The 22,948-nt window shown below is 46.7% G+C and overlaps 1 protein-coding gene across 2 annotated transcripts in view; it reads left to right on the forward strand.

Moving 5' to 3' along the window:
* Positions 1–8,375, forward strand: part of RCAN1 (regulator of calcineurin 1) — a 90,470-nt gene extending 82,095 nt beyond the window's left edge. For both annotated transcript variants that reach the window (XM_074359308.1, XM_010956529.3), the window contains exons 2-4: positions 2,050–2,223; positions 4,236–4,395; positions 6,599–8,375. In XM_074359308.1, the coding sequence (XP_074215409.1) occupies positions 2,050–2,223; positions 4,236–4,395; positions 6,599–6,771 (507 nt within the window). In that variant the 3' untranslated portion in view covers positions 6,772–8,375. The remainder of the gene's footprint in view (positions 1–2,049; positions 2,224–4,235; positions 4,396–6,598) is intronic.
* Positions 8,376–22,948: the final 14,573 nt, after the last annotated feature.

Raw genomic sequence — 22,948 nt, forward strand, 5'->3', positions numbered from 1 at the left:
TCTTCTTCATTTGATTAAAGTGTAAGGTTTTTATCAGTAGCCGTGCAGCTATCTAATTGGTCTTTACCAATATTGCATATAAATGAATTCTGCGTGTTCTGTTTGGGGGACCGTGATCACATTTCATCTTTATACCCAAAGCCTCATTGAGACATGGGAAGATTTCTTTCTTTTTTTTTTTTTTAATTCAAATTTAACTCTATAATTGTGTACTATGCTTGTGAGCCAGGACTGTAGTTTTTGAACTACTTAGAGTATGTTCTATGTATAAAAGTTCTATAAAGTCTATATATTTAATTTTAGCCTCATATGTGTAAAATCACTAATTTATTTATTTCATTAAGTCAAGATGCCATCCAACAACTATAATAACTAGGTATCAGTTATTAGAACAAATAAGATTATCTTATAAGAGAATAACGTGCTAGCAATATGAAATTAACAAGATAATGTGGGTTCTCTTGTGTTTTGGTCCTAAGCCCTGACTTGTATTCTAAAAATATTCATCAAAGTCATCTCTCCCAAATTATGAATCATAACTTCAAAACTAAACAGTTGGCCACAGTGCCTATGGATGAGGTCACGTGAAATTCCAAATCTGCGCAGACACCCTTGCGCCGGCAACGTGCCCGTGCTCAAGAGAGGCGGATAAAAAGCCTGTACCTCCAGAGGAAACCGCAGGTTTCTCATTCTCTGCCTCTGCAACACCCCTCCTGGGAAAGGCACAGACATCTCCCTAAAGGAAAGAAAAGCCAGGGAATTGGAAGAGAGCAAGTTTGTGAGTAGTTCCCACTTCCCCTGAACAACCTGCCGGTAGAGACACCAGCCAGAAGGGAATGCAGGACCTGCCCACTGAATATTCTCCAAGATTCTCCTCTTTTGCTGAGTCCTCTCTCCCCTCTGCAGAAGCGCTGTGTTCTCCATAGTTCTCCAGAGAACTGGTGGGCCCCAGGCCTCCTCTTCTCACTAGTCCCCTGTGTAGAGGGCACCCCGCCTCACCCAGGCTCTCAGCCACCCCCATCTGCCTCTCACCATCCTGAGTGTCTAGTCTGAGAAAAAGACTCAGAAAACACGGTGACTAAAAGTCCATGCACCCTGTTTCTAGAAGCTTCAACTGTCCATCAACTCCCTCTCCGGTTGGAAGGATTTCTGTGGCCTCCCAGCCTCCCCCCACTGACACCCCCACCCAGGACCTAGCCCAGGGGGGCTCCCCAGAGCTCTTCTCAGGAGCCAATGAACTCTCTCCTGATTCTAAGCTTTCAGTCATTGAACTCAGGCATTGTCTTAGAAAGTTCTCTTAGAACTCAGCTCTAAGAGCTCCTGCTGTTCCGTCTTGCTCACTAGTTCCTGTAACTCTCCAGCTAGGTCTGTACATGTGTTAAAGCCAGCGTGCAGAAAAGGGTTTGGGTGCAGTACGTTCGTGTTTTAAACCAGTATTATTTTGGAGAGTTAAAACGTAACAGATTGAACGGGAAGATAGTCATGGGAATGTTTTAAAAACTGCTTCCTTTACCTTAAGAAATATAAGGCTTTTTATTAACATCATTGTTTCCCAGTTCAGTAAAAAAAAAATTTTTTTTCTTTCAAATTAGCTCCAGTGCTTTTAAGCCCTAAAGAAATATTTGATGTACAGGGCAGCGCCCTAAGTTGAGTGGTGGGACTGGAGTTCACTAGACTGGGGAAAATCATGGAACTGGCAGGCCATTTGGGTGACAATGACCAAACTGGACCTGCTTGGAAAATGTTCATTCTACTTTAAAAAGAATGTTTCTGTGACTGTAAGAAGTGTTTAAGTATTGATCATTGTTCAGCTGATTAAATGAATTTAGTAAATCATACATTCTTACTTTTGTATAAAATCACCTATATTAAATTAAAAGGGCAGAAAAGTCAGTTTCCTCAAAGAAGAAAGGCAGGTTCTCTGTCTTCTCTAAGAAAGAAGTTAGTTCTTGAAATGATTAATTAATTTTCCATATGAGATGTAATGAAGTCATCTAGTCAAGGGTCATTTGCAGGTAAATTTCAATTCCTTTTATATTTATTTTTCAGGCCAAATTTGAATCCCTCTTTAGGACATATGACAAGGATATCACCTTTCAGTATTTTAAGAGCTTCAAACGAGTCAGAATAAACTTCAGCAACCCCTTATCTGCAGCGGATGCCCGACTCCAGCTACATAAGACTGAATTTCTTGGAAAGGAAATGAAGTTATATTTTGCTCAGGTGAGTGGACATCATTGATACTCATGCTTCTCTCTTCTCCCTCCCACCCTTAAAAGTAGCTTATACGTCGATTACGTGTACGTTGATTTAAAACTGCAAGAACTCCTCTCGACAAAGGCAACATTTATACTCAAAAATATTCAAGTCAAACTATTTTTAAGAAGACATCAGGTGTATTTGAAAGTGACCTCAGAAATGACCTGAGTTTAGTAGTGATCGCCCCGAGCCTTCCTGACTCAGGAAGGTGGTAGAGGGCAGGGTTGTGGGCGTGGCTACCCTAGAACCCTAAGACCACCCAGCAGGTGTGCGGGAATTTGTTCAAGGTTTAGTTTGGGCTAATGCCACCTTCCAGATCGAGAGAGGACGGGAGCAGTCCCGGCTCTGTGCAGGTTCCCAGCAGCCCACTCACTGCGGAGAGCTGGTCTCTGCCAGGCCGGCCTGCACATCAGCCCGAGGCTGCCAGACCCAGCCTGAAAAGAAAAAATGGGTTCACCATACAGGTGGTAAATGCTAAGAAATCCTTCTGGTAGGTGGGGGTCCGGCCCCAGGGCACTCCCCGTGGGCTTGTGGGCGGGTTTGCTTTCTCTCCTGCTCATCACCCTTCCAGCTGTCCCCTAGCCCGTGCCCCTTACCCCTTTGATGCTGGGCCGCCCACCTTCTAGGCAGCTCACGAAGTTCCATTTGACGATGTGACAGGAGTCCAACAGGTTAGCAGGGGGAGAGGAAGGGACTTCTTGAACGCTTCCCCCTGGTTAAAGAGACCCCCACTGGGGTCCTGAGTTCCCCAGGCCATTATGGGAAAAGACAGACTCTTTAGAGGGGCTTCCTGACCTTGTGGGAAGGCGAACTTGCCCGCCCTCCCAGGGTAAATGAGAGCCGGGATGCCCTGCCCCCTGGTGGTGAGTCCGAGGTGCAGGCTTTGACCTTGGATCCTTGGTTAAGAGTAAGCTGCTTCCTGTGTTTGGTAGGGTTCCGTGTAAACACTTACTTAGTCCCTCCACGACTTTTTCTGGTTTATTAAAGTAAATACATGTTCACTGTGAAATTTTTATGGGGGAAAATATTAAGGAACAAAGAAAATCCAAATTGTTAAGATTCTTTTTTTTCAATTGAAATATAGTCAGTTACAATGTGTCAATTTCTGCTGTACGGCATAATGTCCTAGTCACACATAGATAGAAACATATTTGATTTCATATTATTTTTCATTAAAGGTTATTACAAGATATGGAATATAACTCCCTGTGCTATACAGAAGAAATTTGTTTTTTATCTATTTTTATATATAGTAGTCAATATTTGCAAATCTTGCACTCCCAAATGTATCCCTTCCCACCCCCTTTCCCCTGGTAAAAACTCGTAAGGTTCTAATGTAGGATCTTTCCAAACAGCCCTCTAATCACTGGTATAATGTTTAAGCCTAAACTAGGATCTTGGGTTTTTGTTCCTTATCATTATTCTTTTAAATATGTAACCTGGAAGGTGGATTTCTTTTTCCTTCGTCACTTCTGGCATCTGACTCAGAGCCCCAGTGGGAGCCTGAGACTGTAGTGGGCAGGAGTCCTGCGTCCCCATCCCTACTTTGCCTCCCTGAAAATCTGTATCATCTTAGAAATGGCTTAGCCTTTTTGAGCTTCTGTGATATGAGGAGCTGGAAGCAGTTGATTTTGAGATCTCTTCTGACCTCAGCAACCGTGCTTTATTTTTTTCATTTATACCAAAATTATCTCTGTTCATTTCCATCAGTCTAGGTCAAGCATAATTACTTGCAGTCCCTGTGCCTGGGAGACCCAGTCCTGGGAGGGGGCTCTTATCATGTCTGCACCATAATCTGAGTTCCCTTTCCCCTCCCCTTATAAACCTCACTGTGATTCATCCTCGGGCACCTGTTCTGCTGTCTGCACGCGGGTCTGCCCTTCACATCTGTCTTCTGTAAGCTGTCATTAAGTGCTGCTGCATTGCTCCAGTTCTGCCCTTGAGAAACATCCACCTGTATTTCTCTCTCCCCCCAGACTTTGCACATAGGAAGTTCACACCTGGCCCCACCGAATCCAGACAAGCAGTTTCTGATCTCTCCTCCCGCCTCTCCGCCGGTTGGCTGGAAACAAGTGGAAGATGCTACTCCTGTCATAAATTATGATCTTTTATATGCTATCTCCAAGCTGGGGCCAGGTAAGCAGTGCTCTCAGGTGGGGAGGGGATAAGGTGACGTGCAGAGATGGTGCTAAAGGCACAGAGACTCGCCTGCAGCGGGAGCAGTCCTATCCCCATTGCTCTTTTGACCTCTCATGTGATTGGTGCCAGCGTGTTGTGAATCATCCCTATTTGCTTTCTTCTGAATCCAAGTAACCCATGCTGGGAGTGTGCACGCCTGCCTCTGGCCTCATCCCTTAAGAAGGCATGCGAGTTGGTCTTAGGGACCAAGTACCATGACCACATCATGTGAATCCATCCCCTCACCCACTGGGTACAGCCTGTGCGGGTGACTCAAGACCTAGCCTCACTTCTTGTTGCTCCAAGTGGGGATGGGCTATTGAACTTTGGGAAGGGAAATCAGGCCTTCCCCTCTTTTAGAAATTTTATTTTTAGCCAAGATAATTTCATCCATTGATCTGATTCTCACCTACCCTTTTGAATGTGTGAGGGAATGGAGGACCATAGATCAGAGTGGAAAAAGATCCCCAGTCATGCAGAGCCCCAGAGGGAGGGGTGCGTCCCTGCTGAGCTTTCCCAGGGGGTGGAGGGAGGGAAAGAAGAGGTTCTGGTCCTCTGAAGGGACAAAGGTGTGAGCACTTAGGAAGAAAGATACTCTGGCCTCAGGCTTCCCATCCAGAAGATGGGTATTACTCGGTGGAGTTCTGAGTGGTAAATGAGCTCACCATGTAAAAAACACTTCATACAGTGCCTGGCTTATCAGCATTCCTCAAAGCATGTTTTCTAGAAACAATAAAATTTGGCGGTTTCTGTCCCATCTGACAGGGTTTGGTTAAACAGGAGGTGCCGTGGGGATCTTGGGGCAAAGAGGTTTGAGCCCCTCTTCTGCCCTATCTGTGGAGCAAATCCAGTAAACACTGAGGCCATCAGCTTTCTCCTTGACCAGCAATCTGATGTTCCTTTGAGTTGAGATTTTATTTTCTTGGACCATCAGCCGTTTCCCTTGGAAAAGATTACATTTCTGAAAATATCGCTCTGACGGAAATTCCCTCTGTGGTAGAAAGCAAGGATCACATTACTTCCTGCTAATCGTGGCCTGAAGGTCAAGGTGGAAATGGCTGGTGCTCCTCCCAGCAGCTCCGGGCCAAGGTGCATTAGCAAAGCCCAGGGTTGGAATCTGCTGGGATGTTAGAGAAGGGAGGACGGAGAGCTCCACCTGGGGAGAGGTGTCAGACTGCCCCGAGGCAGGACATTCTGTTCTACTAATGAACATTCTTCACTCTAGAATCTGCCACTTCTTTACAGAGGTCTTGTTTGAGAAGCCTTTATAGAAAATAGACATAATGAGATCATTTTGCCCTTAGTTTCCTTAACAATGAGTTTGAGTTTTTTCATATTCAGCTGTGCTTTTCAGCCAGCAAGATGGCCAAGATTTTGCAAATATGATCATACACCCATGTTTTCTGGGTTGTGACTCACTGGCGGGTAGATAAGAATTTGTAAAGGGTATTCTGACCAACATTTTGAGTGGTCTGTCTGACCCTCCATCTTAATCCTCCCCCCTCAAGAATGCTGAGGCTCTTTAACCCTCTCAAATGCAGTTAAAATAACATTCCAGTCTTGTGTGTGGAGTAGAGAAGGAGCCACACCTTTTTTATGAATCAAAGTATCTTGACCGAACCTGGTAAAACTCAAGCTGACATAGAACAGCAGGACACTCCTGGTTCCAGGGGGTTGATAGTTGTATGAAAAGGATGCTGTGCTCAGCAATGTTTTCGGAGCGCCTGCTTCAACCAGCACCGCGTCTCCCGTGCTTCCTGTCCCTGGTGTGGGCGGCGCACTGCAGCTGGAGCTGGGGAAGGAGGCTCAAGATGTCCTTTCTTCATGCCTTTATTTGTGCAACGTCTTTTCACAAATGGATGCCCCTGGTACCACCAGCGGGCCTGGTGGACATGCTAAGTATAATTTACATTCCTTCCATACCTTTCATGTGCTGGGACTCTGAGTGTTTGATTGAAAGCAGAGTTATTTGTATGGTGAGATATACAATAAGCCACCAAAGAAACACCAGTCCAGAGTGTGTCCGGCTGTGTCCCTCAGTCCCCACTGGATGCCCATGGAAGCTCGGTCGAGCAGACCCCTCCATGCGCGTCCACCCGCTCTTGCTCTTTGGCCCTCAGGTCCGTGCCTGAGTTACCCTGCAGTTCTTTCCTTTCCCTAGGGGAAAAGTATGAATTGCACGCCGCGACCGACACCACTCCCAGCGTGGTGGTCCACGTGTGTGAGAGCGATCAGGAGAACGAGGAGGAAGACGAGATGGAAAGAATGAAGAGACCCAAACCCAAAATTATCCAGACCAGGAGGCCGGAGTACACGCCCATCCACTTAAGCTGAACTGGCCCCCGGACGAAGAGGTATTCCAAGTCACACTCACGGGAAGGAATCTTTTACTGTGGAAGTGGCTGGTCACAGCTTTGGAGGCAGCAGCCGTGATCGCTGTGGCAGAAATTGCAGCTCACGTTGCTCAGAAGAGAACCGAGGCTTAGTCTTCTGGTTCCGACGCTGTGTATCTGTCAATGTTCATGGCTCCCGGGAATTTTCCTGAGCCAATCACTGAGTTTGGGGTGATCGCACAAGGACATTCGGGAACGTCTCGAGAAAACCGATAACGATAGTGTTCTGTACTTGTTATTTTCTGGTAGGTTCTGTTTTTGCCAGGGGCAGGTTGATCAATGGGTCCGGGGAGAGCCTTCTGTTTCTAACCAGCCTATGATGTAGATGCTCTCTCCTGGTAGAGAAAGGCACTGCGTGGGGCCACGAGGTGTCTAGTGCAGAAGGGTTGTGAAAACAACAGTGCAACGTGGAAATTGTAGCGTTTCATTTCTTCCCTGTCATGTCCTAATGTTTGTGCATGTATATTACTGATTTTCAGAGCTAACCTTTGTTCGTATATAGAGTTATGCCATTGTTGTTTCACATCTTTTGGGAAGATAGGAAAGCATTTGAAAAGTCTGTCACCTTTCCAGATTCGTGACTGTCTCTGCAACAGCGCACACACGTGGGATTCCACCTGGAATACATCCACTCGGCATCCTATCCGATGCAACATGGACTTGTGCTTTTGCAAAAGAAGTCGATCTGCAATTCCTATGTAGCGTTTTGCTTATAAAATTCGGAGACAGCAGTTCCACTGCCAACTTTTAGTGGGTGAGAAGTTTTAGTTTAGGTGTTTTAGGTTAGACAATAAATTGGTTTCATTTATTTCTTTTATGTGGGGGGTTACATGAATCATAGCCAAAAACCTTTTTTGGGGAACTGCCAGTTGAGATTCATTGATTTTTTTTTAATCCCACTAAAACATCAAGATAAACTTGTAAATAAAGCTGATAGAATACATTCACACCTGTTGTGCACTCGGGTGAGGAATACATCAGTGGAGGCTAGTGTAAGATATATTAACCTACTTGTATGTTGTGAATTGTATGTTGTAGAAACGCCTTTCAAATGTTGGGCAGGACTTGAATTCGAAGCATGTGAAGTGGATAGTAGATTGTGTAAAGGTTATGAGAAGGATGCAGTGCCTTTCCCCATTAATTCCTGATGGAATTGTTACACTAGGTTAACGTTTGTAATTTTTTTTCTAGTTGTAACGTGTATGTCTGGTAAATAGGTGTTATATTTTGGCCTTACGATACCATAACAAGGTTTGTCATTTTGAAATACCGAATGTCAAGTAACAGTGCATGCTTTGGAAATGTGGGAGGTGGTTTTCTTTAAGAAGCAAATATGTTTGATTGTTCATATCAAGAAATTGACTGAATGTTCTCAAAACCCTGTTTACAGTACTTGGTGGGGCTGGGGGCAGGTGAGGGAGAGACCATTGCCTAGCTGTTCAAGTGTTCCTAGTTAAGTGCTTTTAAACTGGAGAGGCTAACCTCAAAGTATTTTTTTTAACTGCATTCTATAATAAATTGACACAATATGCTCTTTACGGAAAAGTTATCCATTTGTCATTTTATTTCTAATGGTCAACCTGTGACTCCTTTGAATTCTGAGGTCTCAGAAGAATTCATCCCTTCATCAGTTTCAGTTTGGAAACTCCTGGTTCCCAGCTGTGGTTCCCAGAGGGTCAGCCACACCAACAGCACATCACTTAGTAAAGGGGAAAATGGATGAAACTGAAATCAGAAGTCTGAGTATGTCCTTTGTCCAGGGAGATGATACTATGATGAAAACCCTTTTTGCCAGCAGCTCCACTAAACAATGTTTTTGATTGTTAATTTGAGGAGTTTTCTTTCCTGTTAGAAAAGATATCCACCAAAGACACTAAGTTACAGAGGCCAGTTGTGTTCAGAAAGTTGGTCTGTAAGCCTCCTGTTTGAATCTCACCTGGAACTCTTATTACAAATGGTGATGAGCTTGGCCGGCCCTCAAAGGCTAAATAACCCCCTACTTATTTGCTGAATTCACACAAATGACGTTAATCTTGATTAAGCTGCACAGCAGGCATTTTTCCACAAAAATTCACAGGCTTCTCTGTTTTCTTCCTCCTTCTGTCATTCTCCCAGAGCACTGGCACATCTTAAAGCCATATATGTTTGAGGTTTACATATGTTACAAAATCCACATTTCCATCGGTTTGGCTGAATCTGATTGTTGGGGAGATTAACTAATCAGGCACCCGGGGTCGCGGGAGCTGTTATCTGTCATCAGGTTAAATAACCAGGAGCCACTGCTGAGCAGAGCTGGACTGGGAGGGGTGTTGGTCCAGGATCCTATTTCATAAATAACCCTGGAATAAAGTCGAATCGTGTTGTCAGTTAACTCAGACTTCCGCAGGTCCCCTTACACAGCTGGGGAAATACAGGTGGAAGGTCCCACTGCCCGTGAAGCCATCAGATCCCAGAGTAGAAATCACAAGGTACCGCACAGCCTCACTCCTGACGGATGCTGTCTGATGAGCAGTCCTGTGGCAGGTGCGCGCAGCAGCCTCCACTGAAATTCCGAAGCCAAAAGTGCTCACAGCCTGGTTACCAGGCAGCAGGCTGCGGAGGGCCCCAAATCATGTGCCCAGAACTCACGTGTGTCTCCAGCCCTGCTGGCAAGAGGACTCAGTAAAACGCAAGATGACAGACACAATGCAGGTGGAATCACGCAGAACACATCCTTTGCCATCGATCGGATGTGTTCCTTAAATAGCTTTTTGATAGAATGTATTTCTCATCTGAAGGTAAGTAGCTTAGAGCTATCCATCCCTGGGAAGAAAATCAGCCCCTCGAAATGTATTCTAAATCCAAAAAAAAGGCGGTAAATGGTGAGAGAAGTACAGCATTTCAAGTGGCTATTAATCCTCCAGCTATAAGCACTGATTTGCCGTCAGCGAGCATTTAGGATTTCACATTTCCAGAATGTTGTGTGAATTAGCACCCACGGGAGATTTGGGTTTTCAGAGAGCTTTCACTTTAGGTGAAATTATACAGAACTCGCTTACAAGGTGAATAGATTTTCTCAAATATTAATTGCAAAGAGTTAAATACACTGTATGGACATGTTATGGCCAAAACTGAATCAGCCGGCAGCTGGGGTGCGTCACACTTCACAGCACTGAAAGAACCCTGGGGAATATGTGCATGAAGTGCCTATCAAGTCACCTTCATCTAAAGGTCAACAATTCGAATGGAAACTAATAAATAATTCACCTTAAAATTATTTGGGAAGACGTTAGTATATCAAAAAGAAAGACCTTTTTTCTCCCCCAATTCTCGTGGCTTCTAGTTCTAAAGCAGGACATGTGAGAAATTGGTTTTCAAGTATACCGCCACTCTCGGCAATCTTTAATTCACATCTGAAGTTCGCACTCTTGTGACTCACCAGCAGTGACATGGCCACCAGGTAGATGGGTTTTGTTCTCACCTACCTCACTTTGTTGAGCACCCCCTCCCCGCTGATCGTGAAAGGTCACTTTCATCATGGCTCTGTTTATGAAAGACAGGAGATTATTTGCGAGTGATTAAATGTGGCGCTTACATTCAATATTTCCTCTTCTTTCAAGATTCTGATTAGGGATCCGATGACCATTCCACAGCGATTGAGAGCCAAGCGATGGCTGCAGCCCCTGCTCACAGCTCTGTCTTTCAAGGTCATCGGGGCCTCTTTCCTGGCTGGCATTCATATCCCGGTCATGTGGAATTCTCAGTGTTTCTAACTCACCGTGTGCTCTCTTCCCTCTGCTCCATTACGCATGAGTCCCCTGCCTAGAACATCACCCCACCGCCACAGGCCAGCTTGGGCTAACTCCACAGTGATGTGCACCCCCTGAGACCAGTCCCATGTCTGCCCTGCTCACCTCTGTCTGAATCACTAGCAGCTACCCCTGTGCCCAGCCTGAGGCGCTCAATAAATATTACTGAAATAATTAACCGACTCCTTGACATTTGTCCTATGAGTCTCCATCATTAATGTCTCTTCCCACTGAGAATCATTTCCAGCTACTCCTGCCGAGTCTCCCATGGTGTCCCGTACTTCTCCGTTATAATAGGTATTGATTTTAGCATAATTGTTAACTTGTCTGTCTTCCCTGTTAAAACTTCAGTGGAGGTGGGATTCCTGGTGGCCTGTGGCTCATAGTAAACATTCAATGAAAGCTGGAGGGAGGGAAGGATGGATGGATGGGTGGATGGATGGATGGATAGGTGGGTGGGTGGGTGGGTGGAGGGAGGGAGAGATGAATGGATGGGGATTTCAGAAGATGAAGAGTAAGGGGGTCACTGAGAAAAATAGAAAAATAGTAAGTCCTGTTCCCCTCTCCCTCGGGGTTCAGTAGAACCAAAAGCAGCTCAGTGTTTTAATCCAACAAATTGCCAGGTTGCTAGAGCAACAAGAAAGAAAGAGACAGAAAGGAGACATAATTGTGTTGGGGTAGAGCAGTAGATGAGAAAAGAAAAAAAAAACTTTGTTTTTAAAATTTTCTTTTCAGAACAGGGTGATTGGCTAGAGGGTGAGTGACTGGAAAGGAGCCTGAAAGAACTTTTCAGGACGATGAAAATGTTCTCTATCTTGATGGAGAAACTCAGTAGGAGGAGGTGTTACAACCACACAGCAGTAGTTTGAGCCCCACTCACAACTTCTTCCAACTGCAGAAGCTGATGGAGATGAGGAGGAGAAAGGGGCGGGGAGGGTGCTGCAGAGGAGAGGACAGCCATGGCGCTGGGCAAGGCCTGCGTGCAGGGGACGCGGCGCTGGCCCAGCAGGTCACAGCTCATACTGCTGGCCTGCAGATTTCAGGGCCCGTGTAAGCTGGCTGCCAGGGCCAGGGGACCCTGGTTCACCGCCACACAAGCCCCTTGGCCTGTCTGGAGGACCCAGAACCCTGTGGCCTGGAGCTTACCCAGTGCAACTGTGCTCGGTGGGGGGGTTGGAGACTAGAAAGATTTCCACCAAGTTCCTGAGACCACCCTGAAGACAGAACCTCCCTCTGAGGATGCGAACCCTGCAGTGTGGCTGGGGGTGGGGCCTCCAGAGGCAAGAACGGGACAGGAGAAGGAGGTCAGCTGGGGACCGCTCCCATCCTCACCACCATCCCAGACCACAGACACAGGAGGGGCGGCCTGCTCAGCCGCCACAGGGGCCTGGCCGCCGAAGCCACGTGTACGGAGATTTTTATCAAGGTGTCCGATGACTGCTTTCCCCACTCCCGGCATATTTCTCGTGTTTTCAAAAACATGTTCTGTCCTAATGTCTGATTATTCTGAAAACTTTCAAGAGAGAGTTACCCCACAGATGGCCTTCCCGAAACACCAAAAGCATGAGTTAAACTGATTGGCTAACCTAGACCCGAAGTGTTGTGCTAGGCTATTTGTATGCCTCCGAAGAAAGATGCCCTGAAATTTCAGATCGTAGTGTCATTACACACAGTCCCTGTTCTAAAAACCAGAGTAGGGGGCTTTCAATATGCCAAAGCTGCTAGTTACTGGTGGCCCTCTCCCCTCCTATGTGGTTTGTGATGCAGTGGAGGTTTTTTTTTTTTAGGTTGTCATAACATGTAAAATGTACTTCAAAGCGCAGTGGAGTTTTAAGGAAAGGAATTGTATAAAACATAATATGACTGCTCAAAGATTCCTTGCCATCACTCAATTAGGTCCTCTCATAGGCAAGGGAGAATCTGGGATAGGCCACCCCTGAGCCAGCATTTCATCCTCCCAAGAGACATATTTGAGGCTGACGTGCTGATGTGTGTTTATTTCTCTCATCATTAGAGAAGTGCTTTCCTTCTTTCAGAAAGAAGTCTTGACATGCTTCTTGGATCAGGTCCTTGTTCCCTGCCCCCTCTCCCACCCAGCCGTCTCTCAGGAACTCCAGAATTGCACATCCGGCAGGGCATGCTGATTTCCCATCCGCATTTCCAGGTGGCAGCCCTGTCCACCCTGTGACTCAAGCTAGGGCCATGACTCAAGTCAGGGCCAAGGAAGGTGGCCTCTGGCTCCTTATCCCCCTCTTCTGTCACTTTGGTCACTCTGTCTTCTGTCTTTAGGACATGCCCCCTGTGCTCCAACCCCATCAGACCCTCATCATTTCTCACCCTACTCTAGGCAATGCTCCCCCAACCATTCTCCACAGTGCTGCTCGAGTGAGCTTTCTAATGTGTATGTCTGACCTTCGTACCTCCTTCATCTTCATGCCGAAGTCCAAACTCAGTCTCCTAAGGTGCCCCCATCTCCCCTGGGAGTTCTTCCTCCCCTCCCGCCAAGGCTGTAAGCACAACGGGTACCTGCGCTTCTCTGGACGTTCCTGCCACGCTTCTGCCTCGGTGTCTCACCTGCAATGCCTGTCTCTGACCTTCCAGCTTCTGGTTGTTCTCCAGGACCCTTCTCAGGCCTCGTGTCCTTTGGGAAGTGCCTGACCCTTGCCTGTCCCACCAAAGAGAACTGCGTGTCCCTGCTCCAGCTGCTGCAAAGCCACTGAGTCCCCAGCACAGCTCTCACCCCACTGAGCTAGACCCCAGGGGTTGGCCTCCCTTCCAACCCCCAGCCAGTTCACCAGCTCTTTCAAGTGACTTGCCTCTGACTTCTCAGCACCCAGCAGGGGCTTAGAATGGAATCGTCACTCAATAAATATCTGTTGGATGAATTGCTTACAACCCAGCTTGATTCTTTTTTCTTTAACTCTGGATAGACGCAGTTCCCCCCAAACACAACTGAGGGGCTGAGTCTGCAGGCAGTGGAGGGGAGTGGCACCTAAGGCAGATGAATACTTCACAGGGGTGTTCGTGTTTTCTTAATGAAGAATCTGTGTGCCAACACGGAAACCCGGGCCTGGCTTTCCCAGGGTGTGTCTAGGAGAGGCTGGTTCTCATCTCTGTGCCCCCTGGCTGTGTTCACATTGTGATCTGCCCGACCCACCCAGCCAGTTTAATTAAGCAAAAGCAAGAAATCCCTAAGTGATGAGAAGGCACTTCAAGGACATGATTAGTCTAGACACCCAGCAGTTTTCCAAAAGGTTATCCCCTTGGGGTCTGTAGGGCTCCCCAGTTTTTGACCTTCACCTGCAGTGTGGAACCACTGCAGCCACATAATTCTGAAGGCACAATAGTGATTCACTCCTGAGGAGTTCCCCTTAGGGCCTGGAAGCAAAAGCATCTCTGAATAATGTAAGGCATTTAACATACAAGTGCTGTGCCGCTCAGCCGACAGTGTATGTTGAAATCATTTCTAAACAATATTCCATAAAAAAATATTGTTGTTAAAAATGTTTATTTATTTATTTTTTTCAGAACCCTCTGTCTTCTCTTACTGAGCTCAACACACGAGAATTTCTACCAACTTGGAGGTGGAAACTGAGTGTCCTGAGGGTGGGGTGACTGGGAGACACCCCATGCCAGGCCCTTTTCAGGGGTGTAGTCTGACCTCTTTTGAGCTGGAGTAACCAGCTGGGGGTGTTTGCATTCATTTTGTTTCCCTTTTTTTCACACAAGAGGGGAGATGGAGAAATCTGCATAATGATATTCAACAGGGCTCAGGACGCATCAACAGAGAGAGTGCAGGGAAACCAGCGCATCCCCAGCTCGTAGGGGTTGCAGCGTGAATTAGAGCACATTTGTTTGCACCCCGATGTCAACTGGTCCTGCTCGGGTCTCTAAGACCTGGGTGAGTTCAAACTCCAACTCCGTAGCTTAGGAAGCCCTGAGCGCATGCAGGATGCCTGCTGCTTCGGGCCTCACACTGTCTCAGCCCTGCTCTCTTCCCTCTGGGCTCATACCTCCTGGGTCACAAAGTGTGCCTGAGTCATCAGCTTCCACAAGAAATCAAAAGGACAGAAAGAAGGGTTTGGTTTGGTTTGTTCGTTTTAAACATCTTTACTGAGCTATAACTCACATACATGCAAATCACCTGTTTAATGTATGCAATTCAATGGTATTTGGTATATTCACAGAAATGTGCAACCATCACCACAGTCAATTTTAGTGCATTTTCATCACCTCAAAAAGAACCCCCCACCCTTTAGCTACACCCCGTCTCCTCTATCTCCCCGTCCTTCCCCTGCCCTGACCCCAGCCCAGCACTAAGCAACCAGCAGTCTACTTTGTTTCTCTACATTTCCTTACTCAGGAACTTCACATGGACAGAATCATATAATATTCTGTGGCTGACATCTTTCACTTAGCATAACGTTTACGAGGTTCATCAGTGTCATAATGTATCAACACTTCATTCTTTCATGGCTGAATAATGTTTCACTGTATAGGTACACAACTTTCTGTGTATCCATTCATCAGTTGACGGACATTTGGGCTGCTTCCACTTTTTTTGGCTTTTATGAATAATGCTGCTGTGAACATTCATGTGAAGTATCTGTGTGGACATACAAAGTTTTTATTTCTCTTCGGTAAATACCAAGAGTAGCGGAGCTGGGTGATATGGTAACTCTATGTTTAATCATTTGAGGAACTGCTTTTCTGTTTTCCAAGGCAGTTGAATCATCATACATGCCCACCAGGAGAGTGTGAGGGTTCCAATTTCTCCACATCCTTGCCCGGACTGACTGTTTATTGGTATCTGATTTTTTTTTTTCTGGTCATCCTCGTGGGCATGAAGTGGCATCTCACTGTGGTGTGAGTTTGCATTTCCCTGATGACTAAGGGTGTTGAGCACCTTTTCCTGTGCTTAATTGGCCATTCATCTGGATTTGAGAGGTTGGGGGGGGGGGTCTCATCTTGCAGAACATTCTACCATCTCACTCTCCCTCTCCTTCTTCCTCATCCTCTATCCTCTTGAATCCCACATGCCCCAAACACTCACCTAGATCCAAACTCTTCTCCCTCCACAACATGCAGTGGGGTCCCCTTCCTCTGAAGGCCCCATGCCAGTCGACACAAGGGCCAGGGCTCAAGGTCTGCCGACAAAGGTAGGACGTTTGACACCAACTGCTTAGATGAAAATTTCTCCATCTTCTTGCATCTGTGTAAGTGGCATATGGGAGTGGCTTACTAGGAGATAACTGTTAGTATTGGCAAGCATTTCAATGTGCATGCTCACTCCTTTGGAGTGCTGCAAATTCACACAGAGAGGAGCTAGTCCAAAATTTCAGAGGGAAGGAAGGAGTCTGGTGGCACATGTTGAAATTCTGGACCCCAAAGTGCTCACTTTTCATAAGGATGTTCTTCCCTTAAAATAAAACAGGTGGTTTTCTGAAGAAAGAGACTTTGGAAGATGAGAAACTCACCCATGTCTGATGGTAGCCATGGTGGGATTTGAATGGAAAGCTCAGAAATTCTAGAGCCGTACTTCTTAAGGGAAACTGTCATGGCTTCATAAGTATTGTGACTTCTGATCAGAGAGTCATCTGACCAGCCTTGGCTGAATTTCAATCCCAGGCCTGGGCCCTGAACAACTCTTTGCACTGCACATGCATGTCCTCAATGCACTCTTGTCGACTGACGGATGGACCAGGTCATCAGGTGGGGTCAGGGGGCTGAGCGCAGGGGGTGGAGTGGGGCAGGGCACAGGCTCTCCTCGTCATCGCACAGTGTGTGCTCCATCCAGGAAGGCACTAGGGGTGATCAGGAGTGGCCAACAAAAGAACTCCAAGGTAAGCCTACACCTGTATAAAGGATGGGACATGTCCTGCAACAAAAAGCCAGTCTGAGTTTTGGTCTTTATTCCTGGTGGGTGCAAAGAGATAAGAAACTAACAAGCTGGGTGACTTTGTCAAATGGGCAAGCCACCCTCAGGCCAGTGTCTTCACCTGTTGAATTCATTCATTCACTCATTTATTCATTCATCTCTGAACGGTTATTGAGTGCCTGCTAAGTAGCCAATACAGGGTGAAATGACGGAGCTAGAGATGAGTCCAAATCCTCATAATCCAGCCAGGATGAAACCGAGCAGGACTCTGAGGGGCCCTCCCGAGTTCAAGACCCATTCCACGTCCCCCACTTCTTGTTTGTAGGAAAATGGTGTCAGCCTCTTAGATCTTCCCTGAGTTCCAAAATGTAGATTCAAACAATTACTAATTAAAGGAGTGAGAGAAGGCAGAAGCAAAGGGAAGGCAGCCAAGAAACAATAGTGCAGATGGGAACCAGGGTCCTGGCTCCACCTCGTGGGATGTACTTAACAAGATAGCTCTGAGTTCTTCTACAGGAACTAAGGCCCCCCACCCCTCCAGGTGGAGGACCCCAGACTGACTGGAACCAGGAGGCTGAAGACCACCCTGTCACCTCACCACCCACCAATCAGAGGAAGGTCACACTCCCTGTGCCCCTCCCCCCAAGTTTTGCCTGTAATAATTCTTCCCAAGAATCATCAAGGAGTTCGGGGTTTTTGAGCAGGAGCTGCCCAGTTCTCCCTCCTTGGTGCTTTGCAATAAACCTTTCTCTGTGACAAACTCCAACATTTTGGTTTGTTTGGCCTCGCTGTGTGTCAGGGACAAGAACTCAGGTTCAACAACAAGGATTGAATGCAAGAGGAAGGATTGGGCCATTCTACCTTAGGGAACCCAGGAAAGGTTCCTTCAGCGTGTGATGTTAATGTTGGCTCTTAACAGATGGGAAGGACTCTGCCACAGCGATCAAAAAAAGGAAAGGTGTTTCAGATTGTTGGCACTGCAACAGCAAATGAAATGGAGTGTTTATCTTGTCTTTGCCCAATTCCCAGGGCAGCCACATTCCCGCTCTTACTGAAGTATGGGACTTACAGGTCCACATCCACTGGTTGGTGATAACACCAAGTTCAAAGCCTGCCTTGGGGTCTACTGCTCCCCAAGGCTAACAGCAAACCTGAGGCTCGGGATTCTTGTTGAACTCATTGTTCCTGGAGTCCAGGGTGTAGCTGAGGTGGACCTTGACTGAAGACTAACAGATGCTGGCCGTCATTAGTCGGCAGAAGTCATGGACACTCCAGCTATAGAGCTAGGGCCTGCGGAGGTGAGGTCATAGTTCAGGGGTGGGTTCTCCTGTCTGGACCTGTTCCTGGGGCACTGGCACGGGGCCCGCAGACTCAGAGTTTCCTTCTGTGTACCAACCCTTACATCCCCAGGCTCCAATGACTCTTTAATTCTCCCATGTTCTCACCAACCACGCCTCTTGGACCCAGGGACTGTAAACCTTCCCATCCACCTCCACCCAGCCCTCCGGGTCCTGAAACCCATTTTGCAGGCGCTGAAACCAGTGTATGATCTCAGTTTCTTTCTCAGACAGTTGAGTATCTACCTCTAGGACCATATCAAGAGCAGAGTCCTGGCAACAGGCGTATCCTCCCAGACCAGTGGGTGCCTGTCCCCACACCCATGCTGGAGCCCCCTCCCCATTCCCAGTGGAGCTGCGAGCACCAGTCCTCGAGGTCTGCCTGGGGACGTGCTCTCATCGCTGCCTGCAGCAGACTACTGCCGTGTTCAAGGCTGTGGGGGCCCTTTCCCCGTCACTTTTTCTTTGGACAGAACTTAACGATAGTAGATAGCCTTGACTTGCCTGGTCCTACTCTCTGCTGCGATATGTATATGAGTTCCTGGTCCCCCTTCCATGAGATCTGGGATGGTCTTGGCTGCTCAGCTGTGCGCTTACTGGGCAGTCCAACTTCCATGGTAGTGCCGCTCCTTGCCTGGCCTTTACACAGGCTTATCTCGCCTTTCCCAGAGCAGAAGACAGCAGAGGCAGACCAGAAAGAGTCCTGTAGCTTTGGGCTGAGGGTGGATGACTCTGGACAAAGTCTCACCTCTCTCAGCCACCCCAAAGCAGAATTTGGCAGGAAGCACCTAATTTTAAAGAAAATTAAAATTTTTGTACCTTTGTGAAAGCAGGAAGTTACAACTTAGAGCCAGAGAGGCAGGGAGTCAGGGCACCATCCGCCTGGTTGTTCACATTTCAGGGAGATGGCTCCAAGGCCCCCAAGAAAAGCATTTCGGAGAAGCCAGACTGTAAAAGGCTTACTTCGTTTTCTGAAAGGTTTACACACATCTCAAAGAAACAAAGAAAGAATTCTAAAAGGAATGCTCTAAGAAAGCGAGTTTCCCTTTTGGCCCCAGGGAAAATCTTTTTGTTTGTATTTACGGTTACACTGCCCAGGGCATTAGGAACAGTTGAGAATCCACTGAGGGGCACTGGGAGGATGGTCCCCCAAGCCCGGGGTGGAACTGCCCTGTAGTCCACTAGGCTGGCCTTCCTGGCTGCTGGCCACTTCGCTTCTGGGGTCGCTGGCTAGTCCCAGAGCTGCCATTTCTCCAGCTCTCAGGAGCGCCTTCCCAGATCCTGGTCCCCACATTTTCCTTTTCTCATCCCCACCCTCATCTCTCTGTCTGAAATCTACTGTATGTTGCATGGAGTGACCTTGGAGACACAAACATTTTTCTTATTTTTGAGCCACTGGAATATTCTAAATAGTTCCAGAGGTGTCACTAGGTCCTGGGGAAGTGAATGAAAAATCCAGATACCTGGGACTCTCCCCACACCGATGAAACCAGAACCTCTGGAAGTTTTTAAAGCTTCCCAGGATTCTACAGTGCAGCCAAGGTTGGAAATTGCTGGCAGGGGCAGAACGTGGAGAGATCTTTTGTGTGTTACTAGGGAGTCCGGACCGGAGCCTTTGAGGAAGGCAAGGCCCTTGAAACTTTGCAGGGAGAGGGAGAATAGGATTGGGGATTCTGAAAGATGTTCTGGCAGCCGTGCGGAGGGTGGACAGGAGAGGAGCCAGGCCTGGGGACCAGGTCGTAGGCTTTCGGATAATTCAGGTGAGAGCCATCTGGGCCGGGGCTGGGGTAGGGGCAGCAAGACCAGGGAGAAGGGACAGAGACTGAGAAGAATTAAAGAGGAGCTTCGACCTTGCTCACCATCACTCAAGGTCATCCTGTCCCCTTCTCTCTGCTTTTAGGTTACTGTAGTCTAAATCAGTTTCCCGAAGAACAGGAGTTAGTGTTCAGACCAAGAAGTCAGGCAGGTGTCCCCTCATGAAGGGGCAGACCCATCTGCTTCTACCACTCATCAAAGTCAAGTGTAAGGTAATTCTAACAGGGGGATGGTCGGGGAAAGAAAGTCTGGCTAATTTTATCTATTCTTGCTGGTACAAATTTTTATCGTGTGGTTACATTACGTAGATAAAGGAAAACCAAATTTGTGATGGTAAAAAGCATCATTAAACAATTTCTGCACGTGGTTGATGTTTTGTGGCAGATTCAGAGCTCCTGGGATGGAATGTTTGGGATTAAATCCAGGATTGCTGTCCTCCACCTTCTTCCCCTTGTTCCTAAAAGTCTGTGAAGGAGAGTGACCCATTTCCCAATCTATTTGGCAGTAGAATTCCCTAAAATGCAATAAAAGAGCCTTCACTGTGGGGCTGAAGTCCTGAGCATGGGTTCAGATTGGTGGAAATCTCAGATGTGAGCTAATCAATCACTACTTCTCCCCAGTAGGGGGCAGTGTTTACTGCTCAGTCCTCAACCCTGATGTAAGGTGCCCCCTACAGGGACAGACAGTTTCTTCTTTTCCTAACTCAAGCCTGTTAGTTCCAGTTTCCAACCATAGCCGCAGGAAAATGTGCCTCATGTGTGAGAATTCAGCAAGAATGATGGACGTGACTCTTTTTCATCCAGAAAACCTGGATCTACTTTTGCCTCCTCTTCTTAACAGACATTTCAGCAACCTGGCCAGTTAACCACCCCTCCTTCTGGAGATGCTTTATTTCCCAGACTTGCAAGGCGGTATCTCTCTTGGTTTTCCTCATCTCTCTTTGCTCTCAGCCTCCTCTCCTGCTTTATGCTCCTGAGAGACTGAATAGACAAATGGACAATGGTCAGATCATATATAAAAAGAGAACACTGACCCACGACCTGCAGCAACCTGTCCAGGAACCCATACCCTGGTCTATCGTAAGCAGCCCAGGAAGCCAGCCTGCTGCCGGTCAGACGTGTAGAAGCCAGACTGCCACGCCTAGTAACAATACAGGAAGTGCATCGATAACTCCGGCAACAACTGGCCCCAAGTGGCCAGGACTTAGTAACTGATGGCTTTCCAATTTTTGTCCCCACTTCCAACTTCAGGCCAACCAGAGAAAGCCAAATATGTGCCTTAAGCATTCACGCAGGATGTCCGGCTCCAATTACCCCACCTCCAGCTTCCCCAGGCCCACGGCCTCTGATCAGCGCACACTGAAGCCCTCTCTTTTGTCCACTGTGAGGCTTTCCCACTCCTCTGCCCGCCTTGACTCTCTGCCAAAATGCAAGTGATAGTGGCTGACTCTCTAGCTACCAAAAGCTCTGAATAAATAGCCTTTGCTTTTCTCATTTGATTGTTCTTCATTATTTCCACACTCCACGATGAAACTCTAATCCCTGGCGTATCTCAAGACACGAACTTCAGACCTCTCTTCTCTAGCTGCCCTTTCTCCAGGGTTTTCTTCTCATCAAGTCCCCTTGCATTAAGTACCATTGGTACACGGATGACACCAAGTGTGTGTCTCCAGCCTGAGTCCTCTCTGACCTCCAGAGTCAATGTACACGCGCCCAGTTCTAGACTTGGACTTTGAAAGGCATCCCAAACTTCCCATGTTCAAAAGACAAATTTCCTAAATGTACCCCCATCTTTCCTATCTCAGTTAATGACACCAGCCTCCAGGCAGCTGCTCAGCCTTTGCTGACCGCCTAGGTTCCACTTCTCACCTCGTGGACTCTTGGGCTCTGCTACGTTATTCAGAGCCATTCAGAGAATTCTGAATGCCTCAGAGACATCTGCTCTGCCTCAAAATGTTTCTATTTGTTTGTTGTTTCTCCCCCGCCCCACCCCAGACTACCAGCCTAGCCCAGACACCATCATATGTCACCCAGGCCATGCTGCGGAGTGAATGAGCAAGCAGCTGGGTTGATTTCTCATTGACCTCCAATACCGGACTGTTCCCAATAGTTCGAAAGAGCGTTGTCAGCACGTGTAATTAATCTTTCAGGAAACTTCGAGATTATATTTCACAAAAGATATGATGTTAACAAGGGGCTGGTGAAATGTAAAGGTAATTACTCTTCAAGTTAGAACTCTTGATAAAAAAGAAACCAAAGGTTTCCATACCGCAAAGGATCTTTGGACCCATTCATCTTCATCAACACTGAGACCAAGTTTGCTCACAAAATACTTTTTATTTTCCCTAGGTTGTTACTGTTCTTCTGTGGTATTGGTTACATGTTCTTACAGAGCTCACTCTCTCTCTCCGTATATATACGTACAAACAAATACACGCATGTGTATTAGGAAAAAGAACAGAGGATACTATTGTGATTACCTATGTAGCTGAATGCAACTATATCACCACTTCGCATCTTGCAGTACGTGTTCCGGATATCTCATACACACAAAACGTTATAAATAGAAGTGAGACCCTCTACAGCCCGCTCCTTGATTCTATTTCCCTTCCTCTCTGCAGAGGCAACTGCTACCATGAATTTGGTATTTATAATCTCATGTGTGCTTTTATACTTAGTCTAAATTTCATAAGTCTGTAAGCAAGATTGTTTTACTGATGGTAAATTTTAAAAATTGGTGTACTTTAGATAATACTTGGCAAATCACTTTTAAAATTCAACATCGTTCTTTATGTTTATCCGTGTGGAGACATATTCCCATTCATTCTTCATTCATTCTTCATTCATTCTTGTTTTCTTTTCATCTTTGAGATTTACTGAGTTGTACAGAAAGTGCAAAAATAATGAGCATCACTTCCATTAATTTTCATGAAGTTGACATGTCCATGTAACCCCAGCTGGATCGAGAAACAGAATGTTAATTGCACCCCAGAAGCCCTGCATGGGACATCTTCTGGTCATCATCTGCTCCCTTCCCCAGAGGAAACATTTTCCTAATTTCTCACACCACACTTGTCAGTTTGAAAATTGCTGCTGGGATCCTTGTTAAGCTATAAACTCTCACTCTATCTTAGCCATTTGTTTTATGATTTGTGTGCTTTGGTGGGGGGTAATTAGGTTCATTTATTCATTTAATTTATCTATCTTTTTTTTTTAATGGAGGTATCTGGGATTGAACTCAGGACCTCATGCATGTTAAGCATGTGCTCAACCATTGAGCTACACCTTTCCCCCTATAAAC

Source organism: Camelus bactrianus, chromosome 1 (assembly GCF_048773025.1).
Source record: "Camelus bactrianus isolate YW-2024 breed Bactrian camel chromosome 1, ASM4877302v1, whole genome shotgun sequence".
NCBI lineage: Eukaryota > Metazoa > Chordata > Mammalia > Artiodactyla > Camelidae > Camelus > Camelus bactrianus.